Source organism: Ambystoma mexicanum, chromosome 8, assembly GCF_040938575.1.
Source record: "Ambystoma mexicanum isolate Mex_15411 chromosome 8, UKY_AmexF1_1, whole genome shotgun sequence".
Classification (NCBI taxonomy): domain Eukaryota; kingdom Metazoa; phylum Chordata; class Amphibia; order Caudata; family Ambystomatidae; genus Ambystoma; species Ambystoma mexicanum.
The window spans coordinates 389,231,421-389,253,910 of NC_090929.1; the positions used below are offsets into that span (position 1 = coordinate 389,231,421).

At 49.5% G+C, this 22,490-nt stretch overlaps 1 protein-coding gene across 6 annotated transcripts in view; it reads right to left on the bottom strand.

The window, feature by feature from the left end:
* ZNF618 (zinc finger protein 618) overlaps positions 1 to 22,490 on the bottom strand; it is a 2,057,359-nt gene that overhangs the window by 1,863,162 nt on the left and 171,707 nt on the right. For all 6 annotated transcript variants that reach the window (XM_069609870.1, XM_069609868.1, XM_069609871.1 and 3 more), the window contains exon 2: positions 17,211 to 17,476. In XM_069609870.1, coding sequence (XP_069465971.1) covers positions 17,211 to 17,379 — 169 coding nt within the window. In that variant the 5' untranslated portion in view covers positions 17,380 to 17,476. The remainder of the gene's footprint in view (positions 1 to 17,210; positions 17,477 to 22,490) is intronic.

A 22,490-nucleotide genomic window follows, 5' to 3' on the forward strand; every position in this document is an offset into this window, starting at 1 on the left:
CATCCTCGTCGTCTCAAGCAAACGCCGTTGCCCAACTGACGGAAACCGGTGTCGGCGATGTCGGTTGCCACCGTGATGGCGTGGTCCGAAGTAATCTCACCTTCCTGTAGGATTTCAAGGGCCTCAGCCCTTTTGGCGTCCGGAAGGAAGTCCAACAGAGGGGCCATTTTGAACCACAACTCCCTGTCGTAGCGGGCTACGATAGCCAGGGCGTTGGCCGCCTTGATAGTCATTGCTGCGGATGAGATGATCCGTCGTCCCATCGTGTCCAGCTTCCTGCCCTCGCCGTCCGGCGGGGAAGTTGATGTCGATGCCGATGCCCCCCCCAACTTTCTTCTTTGCCGCCGCCGAAACGACCGAATCCGGGGTAGGTTGCGCCCGAAGGCACAAGGGGGCAGCGTCGGGGACCCGGTACTTCTTCTTGTACCGGTCCCTCTTTGCCGGCGCCGTGGCAGGGTTCTTGAGGAGGGCGAGCCCCTCATCCCAGATGTCATCAAGAAGCGGTACGGCGAGGGCCGTCTTCCTTTTAGCCTAGCGCCGTTGGTAAAGGAACCCTTCTTTCTTCTTCTCTTCTCGGCAGAGCTGGAAAAGCTTGGATGCCCTGGAAATCATGGCATGAAAGGATCCAATCTCGTCAGGCGGGGACGCCCGAGCAGGGGGCGACAGGGGGACACGTCCCATCGTCGCCTCCGTCGTCATCTGTACCTGTCGTAGCCGTGTCCGCGCCTGTATCATCCCCGTGGGTAGTAGACCGGGGGGAAGGCAGAGCAGGCCGCAGAGGTGGGAGAGGTGGTGTAGGATGCGTCCTCCTCCTCTTATGCGGTGGGCTTTCCGAAGATCCTGGCTCCGGTTCCCCCGTCGGGTCTGGCTCAGGTACCTCTGTCGGGGGAAGGGGCAACCTTGTCCTTATCTCCGAGCATAAGGACTGAATCGCTGACAAAATGGCCGCCGAAGTGTCCTGCGGCGCCGGAAACGACGGGCGCGAGGGCTCTTGAGGAGCCTTGTCGGCGACACCGTCGCTCTCGTCATCACCCTCGTCGGGATCCCTCCCAATGGGCTGGGCCTCTTCCACGACTTCGATGAGCTCCTCTTCAGAGGTCGTGTCCGTATCCACGATGGCCACCAGCCCCTCCCCCACCTTTTCCAAAGAGGACTTTGTGGGGTTCTTCTCAATGGGCCTGAAAGACGACTCCCTCCGCGGTGGCAGGGAGACTCTGGGTCCTCAAGGCGCCTCCACTGGTGTAGCCTCCACAGGCTGAGCCAGGGCCGCGGCGACATCCTCAATCGAGGTCTTAGCAGGGTGAATTAAGGCCATCGTCACCTTCTGGACGCCTGGGGCCTTCACCTTGAGGGGGAGGGTCCGATCCTCGCTCCCCCTCTGCCGGAATCTTCCAGATCGACCGGGGCCTCTCCAGAAGCTTCGCCGGGTTCTCGGACTTCCTCTTACCCGAGCCAGAGTTTTGGCTCGTGGTTGATGGCGCCGGGGAGGATGTGCCCTGCCTGGCAGCCAAGGAGCCCGACCGTTCGGCGCTCCCGGTGCCCGCAGACTCGCGGTGCTTAGCCTTTTGTTGGGCCTCCGTCGCCGGGGCGCCCTCACAGGATTTAGAAGACCGCTCGGACTTCTTTTTCTTCTTCTCGCCTGACGGGCTCTTCCCTTCCAGCCAGTTGGCGAGACGGAGGTGGCGATCCTTCATGGTCTGCTCCGACATGTTCCCACAAAACGCACAGTCCTTCTCCGTGTGCGTCTTGTCCTCATGGAGACAGTAGAGGCATAACGAATGCTCGTCCTCCTTGAAAACATTCTGAAGCTGGCATCCAGGGCAGGTCCTGAACAGCTTCCCGGGCGTCGAGCTTCCTTTCTCCTGGGCCATGTCCGGGGTAGGCCTCGGAACTTCTGGAATCCTCCAAAAGTGTAACTCGACGAAAACTTCACCCTTGAGGGGCGTAGAAAACTCAGAAACGGATCCCCATTGATCGGATGTAGAAACGGTGGAGCTTGAGGCTCTATTTAACCAAAAAATGAGAAAAATCTCCTGAAAAAGCGCGCAAATGCAGCAAAAGCTCGAGAGCTACAGCACGAGGACTCCCAACACTTGAACGTGCGGTAAAAATCTGAGGATGGCTGCCAGAGGCAGGGCTTAAGGAGAGGGCAGTCATTGGCTGGGGGCAGTATGACCCAGAGACCAGTGATTGGTTACTACTAAGAAAGACAGATCAGAAACTAAACTGATACTGATTTTTTTCTATACCGAGGATTCCTGGCCTGACGACAGGGAATATTCATGAGCATGTGAATCCATGCCAGACCCCATGCTGGAGAATAATGGATTCTCGTAACAACATTGGTAGCATGCCCGTCTCTAGTGCCTCGATTAGCATCGCTAGCATCGGGGGTCCCATATCTGCCACAAACTCTTAATAAAATCCACTAGGTAAACCATCTGCCCCCGGGGCTTTCCCAATCAGCAACCCTCTAATGGTACACTTTAGCTCTTCTAGGTTTAGGGGTCCTCTAGCTTACCTGCTGCCTCTGCATCCAGCCTGGGGAGATCTGTGTAAGGGCTTCCTCTAGGACTGTGTTGGCGTGTCTGAGGTCTCAGTGTATAACACCTTGTAATACTCCTGGAAGCACTAGTTTATGCCTTCTTGCGTTCTACATACCTTCCCTTTTCCCCCTGCTATCTCACGTATCATGTTCCATTTAATCTCGCTTTTGTACAGCCAGGCCAGCAGGCCCCCTGGTTTGTCCCCTTCAGCGTGTTGCCTTTCTACGTATTTCTTGTAGCTCAGTTTGCCCAATCTTTCACAGTGCTTTACACATTCCTGTTGCAGGCGGGTAACTTCTTGGGCATTATCCTCAGACTTGTCACCTGTACAATCTGTGTGTTCTAATTTGATTTCCGCCTCATGTAAATCCCTTTCTATTCTAGATTGCAGTCCCTTTGCTTTGGCTATTGCCGTCCCCCTAATCACTAACTTGAAGGCTTCCCATAGTGTGCCAGCAGATTTTACACTCCCTGTGTTGATGAAATAATCGTTCACCCCTTCCCGTAGGTCTTCCCGGAACATTCAATCTCTTAGGGATTTGATCCTAAGCGTCCAGGTCGGGATAGATGCTCTAGAGGGGGAAATTCTGCTATGTGACCACTAGGGGAGCATGGTCTGATAGCACCCGTGCTTTATATTTGGCCATTTTGAATTTGTCTAAATTCTCGGCACCTGTAAAGACATAATCCAGTCTAGTATATAGATCATTGGGGGCTGTGTAATAGGACTAATGCCAGGCTTGCGGTTGTAGGGTCCTCCATATGTCAGTTAAATTGAATTCCCGCAGCAGCGTGGTCAAGGCTTTAGCCGAAGGACCCAGATGCACTGATTTGACATCTGATTGATCAAGTTCTGGATTCAGCGTACAATTGAAGTATCCTCCCCATACTAATGTACCATCCCTATATGTGCCTATTTGGGGATACAAAGAATGGAAGTAGGCTGCTGTGCCGTGGTTTGGCGCATAGGTGTTGATAATGCAGAGTCCTCTATGTTCCAGTCCCTGCACTATAATCATCCTCCCTGCCTCATCTGTAAAGGTCTCAAGAACTTTACATGGTACGCCGGCACCACCCACATCAGGACCACTCTCGCATATGCAGAATATCATGAGCCCAGAGTTGTGCCACTCCACTTCTGAGACAGAGCAGTTAGTTTGTCTCTTGTGAGGAGAGTCTCTTGAAGGAGTGCTTTGTGTAATTTTTGGCGCCATAGGTATCATTATTCTATTTCGTTTAATATAACTGTTTAGCCCCCAAACGTTCCACAAGGCTATTCTAAGTTCTACCGTCATATGTTGGCGTTTCTTCACATCTCGACAGTCCGATGCTCTCATTATACATTTCTTGAGTGGATCTATAGGCTAACTCCCAACTAAATACCCCAACTCCTTTACCACCCCCCTAACTATTGTCCAGCTCAATACCTTGTGCTCAGGCTTGTCACACCCACCCCAGTTGCTTGTCCTGGTGTCTGGGGTGCAGCAGGCAGATACTCAAACGTTAGTATCCAAAACGAATCCACTCTTAGGTAAAGAAAATCCATTTGTGGGCATCCGCAGGGGAATCGAAGAAGATGACTCTCCCTCTACTTATTATTTTCATATATTACAGCAACATGTACTTGAGGTTTGTCAAACGCAGCCTCATTTTAACTGATGTGAAGTGCATCCTTTGTTTTTGCACAGTGTAATCCAGATACGCAGTAATAGTGTTTGATGCACGCTGTATCGTGCAGACCTTTAAGGAAGTGTTCAAGAATCTTCTCTCTATCTTTGTAGTTTAAGATCCGGGCTATAATGGGCCGTGGCGGGGCTCCCGGTAGTGGTCTCCTCATCAGGGCCCTGTGTGCCCTTTCAACTGTGAAGCCCTGGGTGAGGGTGCCTGGGCCAATTTCTTGTAACAGCATGTTCTCTATAAAGTCTGTGAAGTTCCCTCCCTCTTCCCCTTCCAGGAGTCAGATAATTCTGACGTTATTGCATCTGGCCCTTCCTTCTGAGTCTTCCACTCTACCCTCGAGATTCTTCACTTGTTGCGACAGTATCGTTACATCTCTTAAAGTGTCTGTAAGGCTAGCAGTGTTCACTGCGACTTCCTTTTCCAGAGCTCCAGTGCGCTCTGCGAGTGTCCGAACATCTTGCCTCAGAAGGTTCACATCCAGACTGATGGCATCCATTTTGGATTCTAATGCTATAGGCCTTAATGCTATTACCGCCACATTACCGCTCCACCCAATCGCAAGTTTGGGCAGAAAGTTGCAGATTTACCTCCAGCATCTACCTGGAGGTAAATGTTGCCACTTTCCACCCATTTGCTGCGCTATTTCCATGGTGTTATCAGCACCGGCGGTAATCGCGCCCAACAAGCCCCATTAAGTCCTGTAGACTCTTAAGAAATTGGGATTTTCAGCCTTACCGCAACTCGGGATCCGGCGCTAACAGCACCGGACCAAGTTGTGGTAACGCTATTGCATTGGGCACTATCCTGGCGGATTTACTGCCGGGATACCGCCCAACTTAAAAGGAGGCCAAATGTCTATTATAAACCCATGATAAATTTGGGGCTAGTAGTTAGTATCTGTTTTTGATTACTGTCATTTGCTTTCCCTTGCAAGCTTATGCTGGCAAGCAGAGGTTTACATTTATCTTTTTCCATTTTCGGCCCCTGGAGTAATTGTAGTGGCCTATTCTTCACAGCGTGGGGCAGCAGCATTGTTTTCGGGTGTCTGTGATGTAATAGGAGGAGGCATCATCGGGAGTAACATCTACCCAAGACAATGGTAAGCACTTTTTCTGATACAGCTCCGACAGGTTGACGGAAGGAGCTGCAGGGTACTGCTCAAGGAGAGAAGATTTGCGAGCTAGATTTCTCTGGTAAAGGAGAGCACAGACAATGTCCTAAGGCTTTTAGTTTTTCGTCCTATGAAAACTCCCAGTTCTCCCTCCCCTTTAAATGTACGCCACTCATATACAAATGTAGATAAGGGGTGATCACCACTTTCTTTTTATATCTTAAACTGTACTTGCACCCTACAAAAAATGTAATGAAAATGTTAAAATACAATGGAGCACTGGCGAAATTTGCTTTTTGACAATGTGCAGATTTCCATTTTATAACACTGCCATGTGTTTTTAGGTGTCAATGCACTGGTGGCAATAATCAAACAGCAGCCCGCTTTGAGCATGCTTGCAGACACTGTGTAGATCAGAGGAAGAGACAGTCAGTGACACATACATCCTGGGAGTGAGCGCTCAGACACAAGTGCATGGGGTCCTGGTGATTGGCGTACATATGCGTGCTCGTTTGAAGAGCAGCCAAAGAACAAGACACATTGTGGCATCCACCAGGCTGAAAGGTTGTGCCTTGACAGAATTTATGACTAGCCGCTCGCCAAGTTCACCATATCAAGTACTGAGCAGACAGTACCTTCCCTTTGGGCTAACCAGTAGAAGCAATGAGAAAAGGTTCTTATTAGATTAAAACACCATGCCTGAAAATAACAAAGTTACTCACTGTAGTGACCCTCTTACTCCTAGTCCATAGTCCCCTTTCCTCCATACTTGTGGGACATTCCATCATTCGGGACGGGACCGTAGCACTTTTGTCAAAAAGCATAAAAAAAAAAAAATGTTTGTCCTTTTATATTTGCGCGGGCCACAGCAATCCCACCCTCCTGAGCTCCGCCCTGTGCATTGCCCTTCAATTCTTTTCCATCACCAGGTCTGAGACCATTTAAGCAATAATAGAGGATACTTTTTAGAGGGGCTGGCGGGTGGGCGTATGGAGGAAAGGGGACTATGGACTAGGAGTAAGATAGTCACTACAGTGAGTAAATTTGTTATACTCCTACGTCCCCTCCCCTTTCCTCCATACTTGTGGGAGATTCTCAAGCACAACCAGAGGTAGTAAGGGTGGATCGAAAATCCCTTCACTGAAACAAGTTCTTGAGGACAGCCTGGCCAAATTGGGCATCAGCCCTGGAGCTCAGGTCTAAGCAATAATGCTTGCAGAAAGCCGATGGGGAGGCCCATGTAGCCGCCTTGGCGATGCACTCCCAAGGAACATAGTTTTGGAAGGCAACAGCAGCCCTTTGCCACGGACTAGATGAGCATGGATGCCTTTAGGTGGTTGAAGGCCTTGGATCTTATAGGCCTCTGAAATGCATGAGGAGATGCAGCGGGAAATAGATGCTTTGGAAGCTGGTTTCCCTTTAGGGTCACTGAACGTAACAAAGTTGAGAGGAGCTTCTGAGTTCCCCTGTTCTATTGAGGTAAAACTTGAGGGATCGCCCGACGTCAGAATTGTGTAGTCCTCTCTCGGCATCAGATGCCAGGTTTGGGAAGAAGACTGGTAAGGCGATAGACTGGTTCAAATGAAAATCAGTAACCACCTTAGAAAGAAAGGAAGGATGAGTGCGAAGCACAACTTTGTGCTCGTGGAAAGTGAGGAACTGAAGTTCCACAGAAATCGCTTGGAGTTTGCTTACTCGTCTTGCGGATGTTCTTGCAATAAGAAAAGCAACCTTCCAAGAAAAAGATCAGTAGTGGCCATGGGCTCAAACTGCTTATGGCATAAAGCGGCAAGGACCACATTTAAATCCCACTTGGGATGAGGAGTGCGTACCAGGGGGAAGAGATAAAGGAGTCCCGCAAAATGTCTTTTGATGACTGGATTAGTCAATGAAAAGGAACAGCTGTCCGGGGACAGGTAGGCCGCAATGGCAGATAAATAAGTTCTGCAAGACAGAACATGAATGCCAGAAGCTGCCAGGTGAGACACAAAGGATAGAACGGTGTCGACCGTAGCATGTCTGGGGTCGAGCTGTTTAGCTAAGCACCAGTGGCAAAAACAGGGCCATTTGCTCCTATATTGGGCTCTGATAGAAGGCTTCCTGGCCACTTGGATAATGTGCATATTGTCTTCGGACAGATTAAACTGTGCTAAAGATCTGAACTCAGGCACCAGGCCACCAAGCTGAACGATTGAAGGGAGGGGTGCCACAGCTGATGATCGCTCTGGTGAAGAAGGTCGGGTATCAGCGGCAATCTGATTGGGGGAGCAATCGACAGATGCTGCAGTTCCGAAAACCAGAATCCGGCTGATCACCAATGAGCTACGAAAAGAACTGTGCAGTTTGATGCAGTCCTGACCTTGCAGAGTGACCGATGAATCAGTGGCAATGGAGGAAAGCATTAAGCCTTCATGTTGTCCCACGGAATCTCGACAGCTTCTCGCAGGGAGGACGCTCCGAGCCCGTCCCTGGATGCATAAAGAGAGTTTCCTGTTTGTAGAAGTTGCAAAGAGGTCCAGCTCTGGAGTGCCCCATTGATGGAAAATGTTGGAGAGGCCATTGCTGTTCATTTCCCACTCGTAACTGGCTGCCGACTGACGATTGAGTGAATCTGCAGTTACATTGATGTGACCCGGGATGTGTACACCCTGGAGCCAGACCATGTGCTCAATGGCCCAGTACCAAATTTGTATGGCCAGATCCACAAAAAGAGGTGAGTTGGTGGCGCCTATCTTGTTGATGTAAAACATTGCCACAGAATTGTCTGTGCGGATACAGACTACCCTGTTGGCGATAGACTGTTGAGCGCCAGGAACACAGCCAGGAGTTCCAGGTAATTGATATGAAACTGCCTGTCCGGAGGCGTCCACAGGTCGAAAACTTCGAGGTGACGCAGCGTCACCCCCGGCCCCAGAAGGGAGGAGTCTGTAGTATCCGTCACTTGTGGGAAGGGACCCTGGAAAGAGGCCCCCACTGAGAGGTTGTCGGTCGACTACCATTATCTTGGAATCCGGATCCAATGCTCCGAAGAGCTAGCCGAGTGTGCCTCATCTTGAGACGTGCAAGAGGTAGAGCTAGCATGCAAGCGGCCATGAGACCCAGAAGTCTTTGGAACCACCAGGCAGTCCTGTGCGAGGACTGGAGGAAGAGTTGACACGTTGTCGATAGGTCTGCAATCCTGTCCACCATTAGGAACACCTTGGTACTGACTGTATTGCAACGGAAACCCAGAAAAATCAGGTCTTGAGGGATCGCCATGGATGATTTCCGCCAATTCACCGACAGCCCAAGATGGAACAAGAGCTGAAGGAGAGATTGAAGATTGGTCAAGGCCGTCTGTGGGCAAGGACTGCGCAGGAGCCAAATGTCAAGTATGAATATACATGAACCCCCTGCAGTTGGAGGAAAGCTGCAATGACCGACATCTTCGTAAAGACAGGTGGCGCTGAGCTGAGACCAAAAGAGAGTACACAAAACTGGAAGTGTTCCGCTCCCACAGAGAACCGCTGTTAGGGAGAATTCTCATTCTATGGCTAATTTCCCTTACCTATAGAGTCCCCCAGCAGCTTTGCTGGATTTGAAGGGTTTGTTTTCTTCTCCTGCTAAGAGTGTGACTCTTTCTTCCCACTCTTAGGCATATTTGCTATGTGTGTTCTAGGCTATTTTTTGTGTTTAAGGTCTATGGGGTTTATCTCACCCCCATAGGAACCGTCTTCATCCACATGTGTTACATAGCACCCTCCGTGCAGTGACACAGGGGTCACTGCACTGACTACTGTCTACCAGGGCATGCAAAGTCCCCATTGACTTTACTAGTACATCTTTATGAACAAAACCAGTACAAGCCATCTTACTATGGAGGTACTGGAAAGGGTTAATAGTTTTTCCCTTATGTTCATTTTCAGAGGGTACCGTACAGTCCCTCTCTCAAAAGTTTCTGGCTGGTGGCAGTGGTTACTACCAAAAATATTCGACCGCAAATATTTCCCTATGGGATTTTCCCATTGTTCGAGGCTACCACATTTACTGACAGTCTCTAACGTGCCGCCGGTTTATTTTTATATTAACTTTACTCCGGTAGGTTTTAATTGCCAGAACTTTTATATAAATTCTTTCTCGTGTCTTTCGCTAAACTCCTAACCCAGGTCGGGGATCCTTTGTTCGTCCTTTTGGCGGCCTTCTGCCAAGAAGCCCTCCTTTCGGCGCCAGAGTCTGGGGTGGATCCATTGTGTGAAAGGGGGAGAAGGACCCCTGGACAGCGTTGACTCTGCCCTGATAGGCTGGAGGGTCTCCCGCCAGGATGACCACTCCACTGTGTGAGTGACAGCTAGGCTGTATTAATGGGGATCCTTTTGCATAAAAGCAGGGTCCTGAGGACTGGAAGAGCAAGACGTTGCAACTGGAATTAAGAAGCCGAAGAGGAGAGAAGCCAAAGACATCTGCAACAACTGAACCACCGGTGAAGCCCTGCTGCAGCGTCTCAACACTTTTCTCCACACGACGAGAGATCTTCCTCTGCAAGAGCCTTCTTCCCTTGAGCTGGTGGGGGCAACCAGTTTGCCAATCGCCTTCCTGGACCTGCCTTGGTCGAATCGGCAGTACTCTGTACACTCTAGACCAGATAGCCAGGCACCCGTTCACCCAGACTGTGATTTAAAAGAGCGTACCTTTTATTTCGTTTGGCAACACCGCGGCTGGTTTCATCCCATGGTAGTGCAGTGACAAACCTTCCTCCACGACAAGAGCCTCTCTTCCTCTGCTGGATCTCCCGAACTGCAGGAACAACCGCCACCGCAGGAGCCTCTTCTTCCTTTTAAGGTATTTTGTTCCGCCATGCCGCCCTTCCTTGGTAGCCCTAAAGGTGTTTTAAATCCTTTACCTACCCGTTGGGTTTGCTGCCCCTATCTTCTAACATTGTCTTTCACCTTCTGCATTCACCTTTTCGAATCGTTTAAGAAAGACTTCACTGCAGCTACAAGAACATTTTGCTCCTGGCCCTTTGCCCTGTACCACTGACTCTGGCACAGGCCTATTGACTCTGGCTGAATTTGTTAGAACTGCCTTCTCTAGATTGCTTCTCAACTAGAACTGTGTTGATGCACCCAATTCTTATAACCACCTTTTCCTTCCCATCTTTTAAAACTTGTGAAGTGCCATTTTGCAAGGTTTTCATTTGAGTATTATACAAACTAAAGTGCTGCTTTGCCTAAACTTGTTCACAAACCTATGGGAAATGTTGTTAGGGTGTGTAAGAAGATATTTATGTATAGCTTGTGTTTTCCCTCCCTTGTGAGAAATTGATAGAGTGCCATTTGTGTTTGGTTTTCACTGTGCCGTTTTGCTCAGTTTTCACTCTTGCTCAAACTTGTCTACAATTTAACTAGGGACTTGTGTACACTTTTCTTGACTGATTTTAACTTGCTTTTATAACTGTGATTAATGTGTTAACTTTAGACGTGTGTAAAATAAATATATATATTCTTTTAATATAAAGCTTTGGTCAGTGTTTCCTTGTGCCATAGTATTATAGCCCTATTGTGTAAACCCAGAATACTGCTCATCTCCCTCTTGAGATAAGTCTGACTGCTTAGCCACAGCTACCAACTAAATCTTTGTGGTACATACTGATACCAAACGGGATTTATTGCTCATACCTGTAGTCTTAATCTTCTGTAGTGCTCCTTAAGGGAACTGCACAGGATTCTGCCTAACAACCGCAGATATTTCCGATGCAGGCTCCAAATCAGAATGTGCATGTATGCACCCTAGAGGTCCACCACGCTGAGCCAATCGCCCTGCCGAAGAGAGGACTTAATCTGGCAAGGCGTAATTATCTTGAATTTCTCTAGGGGAAGAGAAAGATTGAACTGGGAAAGATCGAGAATAGTGCGCAGGTCAGCCTGGTTGGGTTTGGGCACTGTGAACAGACGGGAGTAGCAGCCCTCCGCTTGCGGTGGGAACAGGCTCCACCGCTCTGAGGTCTAGAAGTTCCTGTACCTCTGCTCTGAGGGAGGGTGACTCAGTCTGCTGGAAGGGAGGGTTAAAGGGTGGGGTAGCGGGAGGTGCAAGCGGAAGCCCACCCGAGCGATTGACAAAACCCATCGGTCTTCGGTGACGGTCTGCCACGCCTCCAGATGAGACGAAATTTGTCCTCCCACTGGAGTCTCGTGCGACCGACAAAAAATATAATTTAGATGATTTGTCAGTGTTAGGGAGAATTCTCTGTTTAGGCTGAATTTCCTAACCTAATGAGTCCCCCAGCAGCTTTGCTGGATTTCTGGAGTTTGTTTTTTTCTCCTGCCTAGAGTGAGACTCTTTTCCTCCCACTCTTGGACATGATGTGTGGTGTTCCTTTGAATGTTAATGTGTTTCATGGGCTATGGGGTATTTTACTCCATAGGGTCTCATATGTTTTTTTCTGTGTGTTACACCGCACCCTCCGTGCAGTAACACTGGGGTGTCGTAGTGACCCCCCACCATAGACTCCATACCCTGGGACGGACTACTGTCTCCCAGGGCATGTAAAGTCACCATTGGCTTTACTAGTCCCAAATTACTAACAGAACCAGTACAAACCATCATATTGTGGACGTACTGGTAGGGGCAATTCGATTGCCCCTGGGTCTGTTGTTCGAGGGGGTACTGTCCCGTCCCCCCTCATCGAGTTTTGGCTGGTGGCAGTGGATACTACTTTTTATATTCAACCGCAAATTTATCTCTATGGGATTTTCCCATTGTTCGAGGCCAATACTTTTTTTAACATAGCCTCTAACATACCGCCGGTTTATTTATTTAATATTAATTCACCGGTTGGTATTTTCTGCCAGAACTCGGTTTTAAAATGGTGTTTGTGTTCGCCTCTGTAACTCCAAACCAAAGGTCGAGCCCTTTGTTCCACTTTTGGCGGGCTTCTACACAGAAGCCCTCCAAAGTGGTGCCACTCTGTCTGGGTACCACAGGGGGTGTGGTAGCGGGTTTAGGCACCCTGGACTGAGTTGCCTTGGCAACTCAAGTCGCACTCTGGTGTGATTGGCCCAAGTGGTGAGCCGGCCGGTTCACCACTTGGCATGTTTGATTGACAGCTAGGCTGAATGAATGGGGGTTTCTTGCATAAAAGCAGGGCTTTTGGGACTGGAACTTCAGAAGTCGCCACAGGACCTGAAAATCCGACGAGGGAGAAGCTGAGCCAACCTGCTACGACGACACCACCGGTGGAGCCCTGATGAACCGACTCGCCACTTCCCAACGACAGAGGAGATCTCCCTGCTGGAGAGTCTTCTTCCCTTGACTGGTGGGCACAACCAGTTTACTGTCTTTTCTCGCATCCCAGGACGTCTCGTGGTCGAATTGCCCGTGCCAAGCACCCCGGCAACTGGATAGCCACTTACCAATGGACCGCGAAAAAAAGGACCGCTCCTTTTAATTGAGAACTCCGCAGCTGGGTTCTTCCCTGGCAGTGCAACGGACTCCTGTTTTCCTCCACGACAAGATCCTCTCTTCCCCCGGACGAAGCACCGACTTGCACCCGCTGCCAGGAACAACTGCCCCCGCTGGAGCGTTCTCACAATTTTAAGGTACCGTGTCCGCCAGGCCTCCCTTTCTAAAGATTTCTACAAGGTAACAATAACCCCTTAACCTTCTGGACTTGGCTGGCCGCCTTGACCATCTAAACTGGTCCCTTTCTTTTGGTCCAACTCTTTCCGAACTTATTGCGAGACTTTTGGGCACTTTGAACCGTGTGACCTTGGACACATTTTCGACCGGAGCCTCTTAAAGTGGGTCCGGCCTTGTTAACTTCGACTTTACGGTTTTAACCTGCCTTCTTCTCCTACTGTATTCTTCCGAAAGTGTTGCGATCTGTTTCTATCTTTTCTCTGCCTTTCTCTCCCTTTTAAACCGATTGATTAGAGTGCCATCTTCGTTAAGCGCTCACCGCTGTCTGAAAATAAGTGTTGCTTTACTTAAAGACTTGTCTAACTAATCGTTGAAGGGAGTGTATATCTTTTAGTGACCGTGTTTTTGAACTGCTTAATATTAGTGCCAGTGTGTTTTACTAGATGTGTTTTTAAATAAATAATTATATCTCTTTTACACCAAGCTCTGGTCAGTGTTTACTTGTTCTACTGTGTTCTTTTGACCTATTGTGAATACTTTGTATACTGCCTAACTTCTTGAGAGAAGTACGACTGCTCAGCCACAGCTACCAGGTAAATCTGGGTGGTATAGACTGCTACCAATTGGGTTTACTGCCAACCACCTGTAGTCTTAAATCTTTTGCAGTGGTCCCAGAGGGAACTGCACAGGTTTCTGCCTAACAGTCGGCAGGGAGAATACCTGTCCATGGAGAGGAGGCTGATGGCAGAGAGAAAAAACGCCCACCTGGCCGCTGCTGCTTACAGCGGGGCCCGCCCAGCAGAGCTTCAGATCGGCGTGCACAGCGATCCTGAAAACCCCTGGAGCAAGAGATGGACCGAGTTTTGGACCCTGACCACTGTGTATAAGGGGCCTTAGCTGGAGCTTTCGCCAGGACCGATAAAGACTTGGCTGTTTGAGTACTCACCTTAGTTTTTGTGAGTTCCTCATCTGTAGAGGAATGGATAAACGCCTTACCATCAAAAGGAAGATCCAGCACCTTGTTGTGGACTTCCTTTGAGAACTTCGTAGCATGGAGCCACGCTTGGCAGGAGATGTCAACACCGACCGTCAGGCCTCGAGCAGAGGTATCTAGGTGGTGTGCCGCAGCCTCCAGTAGATCCTGTGCCAACACTCTGGCGTCCAACAAACTAGCTTTGAAGTCCTATAGCCTATCCGCAGGAATACATTCCTGGAAATCGGCTAGTTCCCTCCACAGCTTGACATTGGCCGCCGCCAGGATAAGCTTGGCGTTAGCCTGATGAAGTTGGAGTGCCGAATTGGAAAATACTTTCTTGCCAATGGCGCCAAGAAGTTTGTCCTCCTTGGAGAGGATTTGGGCCGCAGCCGTGGAGGATGTAGAGGCCGGTTTGGGCTGGAGGGTGGCTACTTCTACTTCAGTCGACGATGGTAGCGGACAAGCCGAAAAAGATATATGTCTTCCGAGGTATGAAGCTTGCATCGAGCGTCAATCCTCTTGTTGAGATGCTGTCCGGAATTAGGCTTTTCCCAGGCCCTGCGGGCCTCGGCCAAGACGTCCTTCTGGAGGAAAAGGCTGGCGCCCTCCTAAGGAGATAGAGTAAAGGCTCCAGAAAGCACCCCCTCCTACAGAGCGGGGGCCTTGGGTACTGGAATGTCAAGCAGGGCCATCATATCCAGCACCCGGTCATGAAAAGCTCTAATAGAGGAGGGCTGTTCATCGCTGTCCTGGTCCTCCTGGCTCTCATCCAGTGAAACAGGAGCAGAAGACTGATCCACTGCACGTGGCGCCTCAGGCCTTAAAGTGTTATCTACCGGAACAGACGGGAACGGTAGAGGAGGAAGTGGTGGAGGTCCAGCAGGAAGCGGTGGAGGAGGTGGCTTCACCGGTGCCTGCGTTGGATCAGCCGGAGCAGGAGGCGGTACCAGAGGTCCAGGATATATTTCCCTAAACAGACCCTCGGACGAATGTTTAGTCGCTAGAGTGGGCAGAGGCTGCTCAGAAGGGACATAACCCGATTAATGCAATGAGGACGGTTGCCAGGAAGGTCCTCCACCGATTGGGGCCACAGAGAACAGGGGTGCGGAACCAGGAGCGAGCGAGACTGTATGAAGCAGCGGTGCCCGAGCATGCCAATCGATTGAAGGGCAGAACAGGTTCATGTTGTCCACATGGCGTGGAAAAGGCTGCTCTGCCCCAAAAGGAGTCCCGCCAGCACCAGCTGTAGTGAACGTCGGCGTAAGAGAGGTATTCAGAATGGCCGCCATGGTCTGCGGAGGTTGGGCCGCCATTTTGTCAACACCTGATGTGAACTGCGTCACAGGAGAAAGTGAGGCAATGGTCTAATCAGGGGTCTTATTTGACATTTTAGCCTTGAAACAAGGACCCTCGGCAGATCTGGGGTTGTTTACAGAACACCTTAGGTACTGCCCCAGAAATAGCCTCCAGTGGACCAAAGACTTGGTTACCTCCCAACACTTAGTACACCTTGGAAATAACAAATAGGTTGTACTAGTGTAGACCAGCTTTAGCTTATTGTTTTCAATTCACTTTATAGTGCCATGTGATTATACGGTGGTTGCTCTATGGAAATATTGAAAGTATTTAAATGTGATGTATACAGAGATTGACCCCGGAAACATGCTTAATAATCGTCTTGCATTCATGTATGTGCATTAACATATCTATGTTTATGAACAGTTCAAACCTGAATCTATGTTTGGATGTTCTGTTTTCTCTTGTTTTTCCAATATGTCTGCCGAATAATAAGCAAATGTTGTTCCAAAAACTCAAAAAACTAAAAAATACTATGGGGTACTAAACCCATGTTCACTCGATTGTAGCTAAATAAATAAGCTAATAATCACGGTATATGTGCTTGCTTGCTCCTATTTTTTATTGAGTAAAAAATACAGCTTTATTGCTACTTGGCATGTCAAATGGTACGATCTTTGCAGTAAATGTGTATGCAGAGTAATATAAACTTTTGTGGTAGACGCCACTCTTATGGTCCAATATCCAGTGGAGGACCTCGGCACAACCGGTACTCAAAAGGCATGTGGTGCAAAACCGCCTTCTTTGCCCCTCAACAGTACTGGTACCACCACGTCCTTCAGCATGGGAAGGTTGAGGGATATACCTCATCGCCAGGACCCTCAAAGAGGATCCCCTCAATTCTGCCGGCAGTGGATGTAGCCCCAAGGAGGGCAACCTCGGGATGGAACCCGGTACGTTTAGCTCCCTCAAGAGGGGCCTTGAGCTGAGACTAGTATGGAAAGCTCCAAAATTGGAGACCTCCGGGCGAACCCCGGTACCCAAAGCCACAGATGAACTGGGCTCAACTTTAGTCCCCAAACAGGAAACCTCAGAAGAATGTCCGGTTTTGGCAGGCCCACTATGGGGACCCGCGTGGGAAGCTCTAGTGTGCGTATTAGGCCCCTTGCGGGACACTTCAGGGATATTCCTGGTAGAAGAGCTACTTGAGCTGCTCCCAGTCCTGCAAGACCCCGGGAAGGAGTCCCCTGGCCGGGGCATCCTAAAAAGTAAAGAATTACTGGGCGTTTCTTTTAATCGTCGATGAAGAGCTGCAAATGTGGTGGAGGAAAGTGTTGAAACACCTCCTCCCACCGGACGAGATGATCCTGGAGTGCCCGGACGTAAAGGGAGTTGCAATAAAAGCACAAGTCCCTACAGTTTTCCGGGCCTAGACACTCCAGGCAGAGAGAGTGGGGATCCGGTCTCGTGAAACGGCGTTCGCAGGATGAACAGGATGCGAATCCCAGAAGCTCCGGCATAGACGAGGACAAGATTACTGTGGAACCGGAGCAGGAAGGAAGGACAAAGGGAATAAAAGAAAAAAATCCCGGAGATGCTAGTGCGGATGCGCGGGGCGTAGCTCAGGAGGGCGGGGTTATGGCCACGTGCTGTGGCCCCAAGTGAAAATAAAAGAAGGACAACACATTACATTTTTGATGCTTTTTGACAAAAGTGCTCCAGTCCTGTCCCTAAGGACGGAATGTCCCACACGTATGGAGGAAAGGGGACGGGACGTAGCAGTACATATTTTCTCTTACCTCCGATAGCACTTCAATGAATGACCTTTACCAAGATCTAACCAAGGATTCTATGAAAACCTTTACCTACTTTTGAAAAGAGAATGTTTTCATTAGCTGCAGAATACTCCCCATCACCGAATTGACCAACAGTTTATGCTAACAATCAACTGGGTCCTTGGGAGAAAATAAATTACAGCAACACTTACCAATCGTCTGTGTATTTCTGGCCCCACCAATGACCACACAGATCTCTGCTGGCACTTCTCCAGTTGCATCCTTCTTTGTGTTGGATTCTTTGGTGTCATCCTGCCAGATCACTGCTTGTACATCTTCGTCTGGGGCCTCCGTTTTCACCTTCACATCAGGGGCAGACATACCTTCTAGCTCACTAAGCCAGTGAATAATTTCCTGCAGAATTACAGGTGAGAAGGAAGTAGCTTTGTGCAGTGTCAGTCCTGCTCTTCAGTATTTCCTAAAAAGGAGGATACAAATGTGTTCTTTAAAATATCAGCACTACAAAATGTCTCTCATTCATAGGCACAATCCATTCAAATAATAAATATAAATTTCATAATTAAAGATTGGACTACATAAACTGTGCAGGCTGCTTGGATTACTCTACTTGGGTGGTGGGGGGGGACTGAAGCGCAGCATCATTGGAATAAAAATAAAAAAGACTGCAGGGCACATGTGGCCATGCCCTTCATACAGTGCCTCAGCTATACATGAAACCCAACCACCAGCCCTTTTAACCACATGAAAATCCATTGCGCTTATTTCGATTTTTTTAAAACTTATTTATAATGTGCCGAAAGCCCTGGGGCATCGGGGCGCAACACATACACAAGAGACTAAACCATCAAAGACAGGACAAGGAGCAAAAGGAATAATACATTTACTCACCATAGTGACTACCTTACTCCTATTCCATTGTCCCCTTTCCTCCATACTTATGGGACATTCTTCCATCCTGTGGGACGGGACCGGAGCACTTTGTAAAAAGCAGCAAATTTCTCAAAAATGTGTCCTTCCTCTCTTTTTATGCAGGGTACTGCACGTGGCCGTAACCCTGCCCTCCTTAGCTCCACCCAGCGCATCACCAATCAGTCCTTTTCTATCGCCAGGTCTACGACCTTTAAGTAATAACAGAGGAAACTTTTAGAGGGGAAGGCGGGCGGGCGTATGGAGGAAAGGGGACTATGGACTAGGAGTAAGGTAGTCACTAGGGAGAGTAACTTTATTATACTCCTGTGTCCCGTCCCCTTTCCTCCATACTTATGGGAGATTCCCAAGCACTCCTCACAGGAATTACGGGTGGATGGAAACTCCTTACTGAAACAGGTTCCTAAACACAGCTTGAACAAATTGAGCATCAGCCCTGGAGCTCAGGTCCAGACAGTAATGATTACAAAAAGCTGATGGGGAGGCCCACATAACCGTTTTTGCGATGGTCTCCTAGGGAACATATTTTTGGAAGGCAACGGCAGCCGCCTTGCACCGCACAAGATGAGCATGAATTCCCTTTGGGGTCCGAAGACCCTGAATGGTAAACGCCTCAGAAATATAGGCCGCGATCCACCGTGAGATGTTCGCTTTCGAGGCTGGCTTTCCTTGCGGATTTCCAAAGGTCACAAAAATCTGCGAAGAGTTCCTAAGCTCAGATGTTCTGTCCAACTAGAACTTAAGGGCTCTAACGTCCCGCAGTGCAGAACCCTTTCCGCCTCTGAGGCTGGGTCTAGGAAGAATACTGGCAATGAGATTGACTGATTCAAATGAAAATCAGAGACCACCTTCGGAAGAAAGGCAGGATTTGTTCGCAGGACAACCTTATCCTTATGAAAGGTAAGGAATGGATGTTCCACCGACAAGGCTTGAAGCTCACTCATACGTCTTGCCGAAGTCACAGAGATCGAAAAGGACACTTTCCACAAAAGGTACTTAAAATCGAAAGTAGCCATGGGCTCAAAAGGCTTATCACCCAAGGCCGTAAGGACCACATTCAAATCCCACCTTGCATGCAGGTTGCGAACAGGAGGATAAAGATGCATCAGGCCCGAAAAGTGTCTTTTAATGACTGGATTAGACAGTGAAAAGGAGCACTGGTCAGTCGACAAATAAGCATCAACAGCTGATAAATATGTCCTGCAGGACAAGACATGGATGCCAGACTCTGCCAGAAGTGAAACAAAAAAGACAGGACCATGTCGACAGTAGCCTCCCTGGGGTCCAGCTGCCTGGCCAAACACCAGTGACAGAACAAAGCCATTTGCTTCTATACTCAGATCTTGTTGAGGGCTTCCTGGCCGCTTGAATAATGCGCATGTTATCCACAGACAAATTGAAGTGCTCTAAAGATCTGAACTCAAGCACCAAGACAACGATTGCGGGGAGGGGTGCCACAGCTGTTGATCGCTCTGGTGAAGTAGGTCGGAGACCAACGGAAGCTTGAGCGGCGGGCACACTGAAAGATGCTGAAGCTCCGAAAATCAAAACCTGGCCGGCCACGAAGGGGCTATGAACAGCAGGGAGCAATTCACTGTGTTCCTTAGCTTGCAAAGAGCCCGATAAACCAGAGGAATAGGCATACAGGGGAAGCTTCCTGTTTGTAGATGTCGCAAAGAGGTCCACTTCTGGAGTGCCCCAACAGCAGAAAAATATTCGAGAGGATCTCGTCTTCAGTTCCCACTCATAGCTGACAATTGTTCGTCGGCTGAGGGCATCTGCAGTGACATTCAGCTGGCCCGGGATGTGTACTGCTACCAGCCAGATAGCATGCTGAATGGCCCATTCCCAGATCTGAATGGCAAGATCCACAAGATGGGGAGACCTGGTACCTCCCTGCTTGATGATATAGAGTCTGTGAGGACACGGATCACCTTGTTGACAATGCCTGGTTTGAACACTTTCAGCGCCAGGAATATCGCCAGGAGCTCGAGATAATTTACATGAAGCTGTCTGTCCTGTGGCAACGAAAGATCTGAAACCTGAAGATGATCCAGCGTCGCACTCCAACCCAGAAGGGATGAATCCATTGTGACAGTCAATAGTGGGCAAGGGTCCTGGAAGGGAGCGCCCACTGACAGATTGTTGAGAGACGACCACCTCAAGATGTCCGCCCTCATGAAAGGTGGAATCAGTATCCTTTTGGAATCTGGATCCACTGCTTGAAGCAATGAGCTCCGAAGAGCCATCTGCATCCGCCTCATCTTGAGACGAGCAAGACAAAGAGCCAGCACGCACGAAGCCATGAGGCCCAGAAGCCTCTGGAAATACCAGGCCGACATGCTCTCAGACTGCATAAACACCCGACACATTACGAACAGATCCACCATTCTGTCCCCAGTCAGACACACTCCGCAATCGATCGTGTTCCAACGAAAACCCAGGAAATTCAAGTCCTGAGAGACCGCCATGGAGGATTTCTGCCAGTTCACCGACAGCCCAAAGCGGAACAGGAGCTGGAGGAGAAACCGATGGTTGCTCGAGGCTTTCAGTGGACAAGGACTGCGCAGCAGCCAATCGTCCAAATACGGATACACATGGATACCCTGCAGCCGAAGATAAGCTGCGACAGCTGTGATGGCTAATAGCCAAATTAGCCTCTGAAAGAGGAACCTCGGCCACGCCAGTAACAGAGGAATTACGGTCAGTGAACTCACTCTGTGCCCCCTCAACAGAACCGGTATCCCCACTAGAGTGGGACCGATGAGGAACCCACCTCACCGACAAGACCTTAACAGGCCTCTCAGTTCTGTCGGTCACCTTAGCCTCTGATAGAGGGACCTCGGACACGAGTCCGGTAACAGCTCACTCACAAAGGGCCTCGAACGTTGGTTCGGTACAAAAAAAAACTCAATAGAGGCCTCAGGGCACGCCCCGATGTCTGTATGGGAAGCTCCAGACAAGGAGACCTCGAAGCAAGCTCCGGTACACACCGCCTCAGTAGAACTGGGCCGTTGAATAGCCCCCACAGGAGGGGCCTCGGACTGAAATCCAGAGTGAGCAGGCCCCTTACGGAGGCCCTCACAGAAAACTCTGGTACCTTTCTTAGGCCTGGAAGGCACCTAAGGGGAAACCCTGTTAACAGAGCGTTTAAAGCTCCTCCCAGACCAGGAAGACCCCGGGAAGGAGTCCCCCGGTCGGGGTGCCCTAAAAACTAAAGAACTTACCGGGCGTCTCTTCTTCTTGCCAATGAAACTTTGAAAATGCAGAGGAGGAAAGCGCTGAGACACCTCCTCCCACTGCTCCAGACAACGTTGAAGTGCCCGGACCGAAAGTGAATCGCAGTAGAAGCATGAGTCCCACCGGTGCTCCTGACCCAAACACTCTAAACAAAGAGGATGGGGATCTGCCCTAGCGAAGCGTTGTCCGCAGGAAGAACAATTAGGAAAAGCTAACAGAAGCGGCATAGATGGACTACCATGCGACTGCCAAGCCGGAGCAGAAGAGAAGGATACTGGAAGGAAAAAATCTTCCAAAGATGCAAGTGCGTCCAGTCCCGAACGTGCAGAGGAAAGGACTGATGGGCGATGCGCTGGGCAGAGCTAAAGAGGGTGAGGTTACGACCACGTGTGGTACCCCGCATAAAGAGAGGAAGGACACATTTTTGAAAAATGTGATGCTTTTTACAAAGTGCTCCGGTCCTGTCCCACAGGACGGAGGAATGTCCCATAAGTATGGAGGAAAGGGGACAGGACGTAGGAGTAAAGGGATTACTTAAGAAGCAGAGTTTTTAGGACTTTCCAGAAAGTTCTTGGGTTGTTACCCCTTGTGACTGAGGTGGGAACGGAGTTTCAAAATTGTGCTGCTTTGACTGGGAAGGATCTTCCCAAGCCGTTTTCGCGCTTGTATTTTGGTCATCTGATCTGCCTTTTGTATGCTGACCGTAATGCTCTGGTGGGACAATACTGTGGTATCAAGGTTTTCAGATAGGGGGGAGTGCTCCAGGTACACTTTAGAGGATGATGGGCCCTGCTTTGAAATTAATGCGTTCTTGTATGGGTAGCCAATGTAGGTTCCTTCTGTGTGATGAAATAACCAGGTTACTCACCATAGTGACCACCTTACTCCTAGTCCATAGTCCCCTTTCCTCCATACTTGTGGGACATTCCTGCGTCCTGTGGGACGGGACCGGAGCACTTGTTAAAAAGCATCCAAAAATGTTGCTAACATTTTAGTCCTTCCTCTCTTTCTGCACGGGGCTCGGCACGCGGCTGTAACCCCGCCATCTCGGCTCCGCCCCGCGCATCGACCCTCAGTCCTTTTCTATCGCCAGGTCAGAGACCCCTCAGCAATAGCAGAGGAACCTTATTAGAGGGGACGGCGGGCGGGTGCATGGAGGAAAGTGGACTATGGACTAGGAGTAAGGTGGTCACTATGGTGAGTAACCTGCTTATACTCCTACGTCTCGTCCCCTTTCCTCCATACTTGTGGGAGATTCCCAAGCACTCCTTACAGGAATTATGGGTGGATGGAAAAAAAAACCC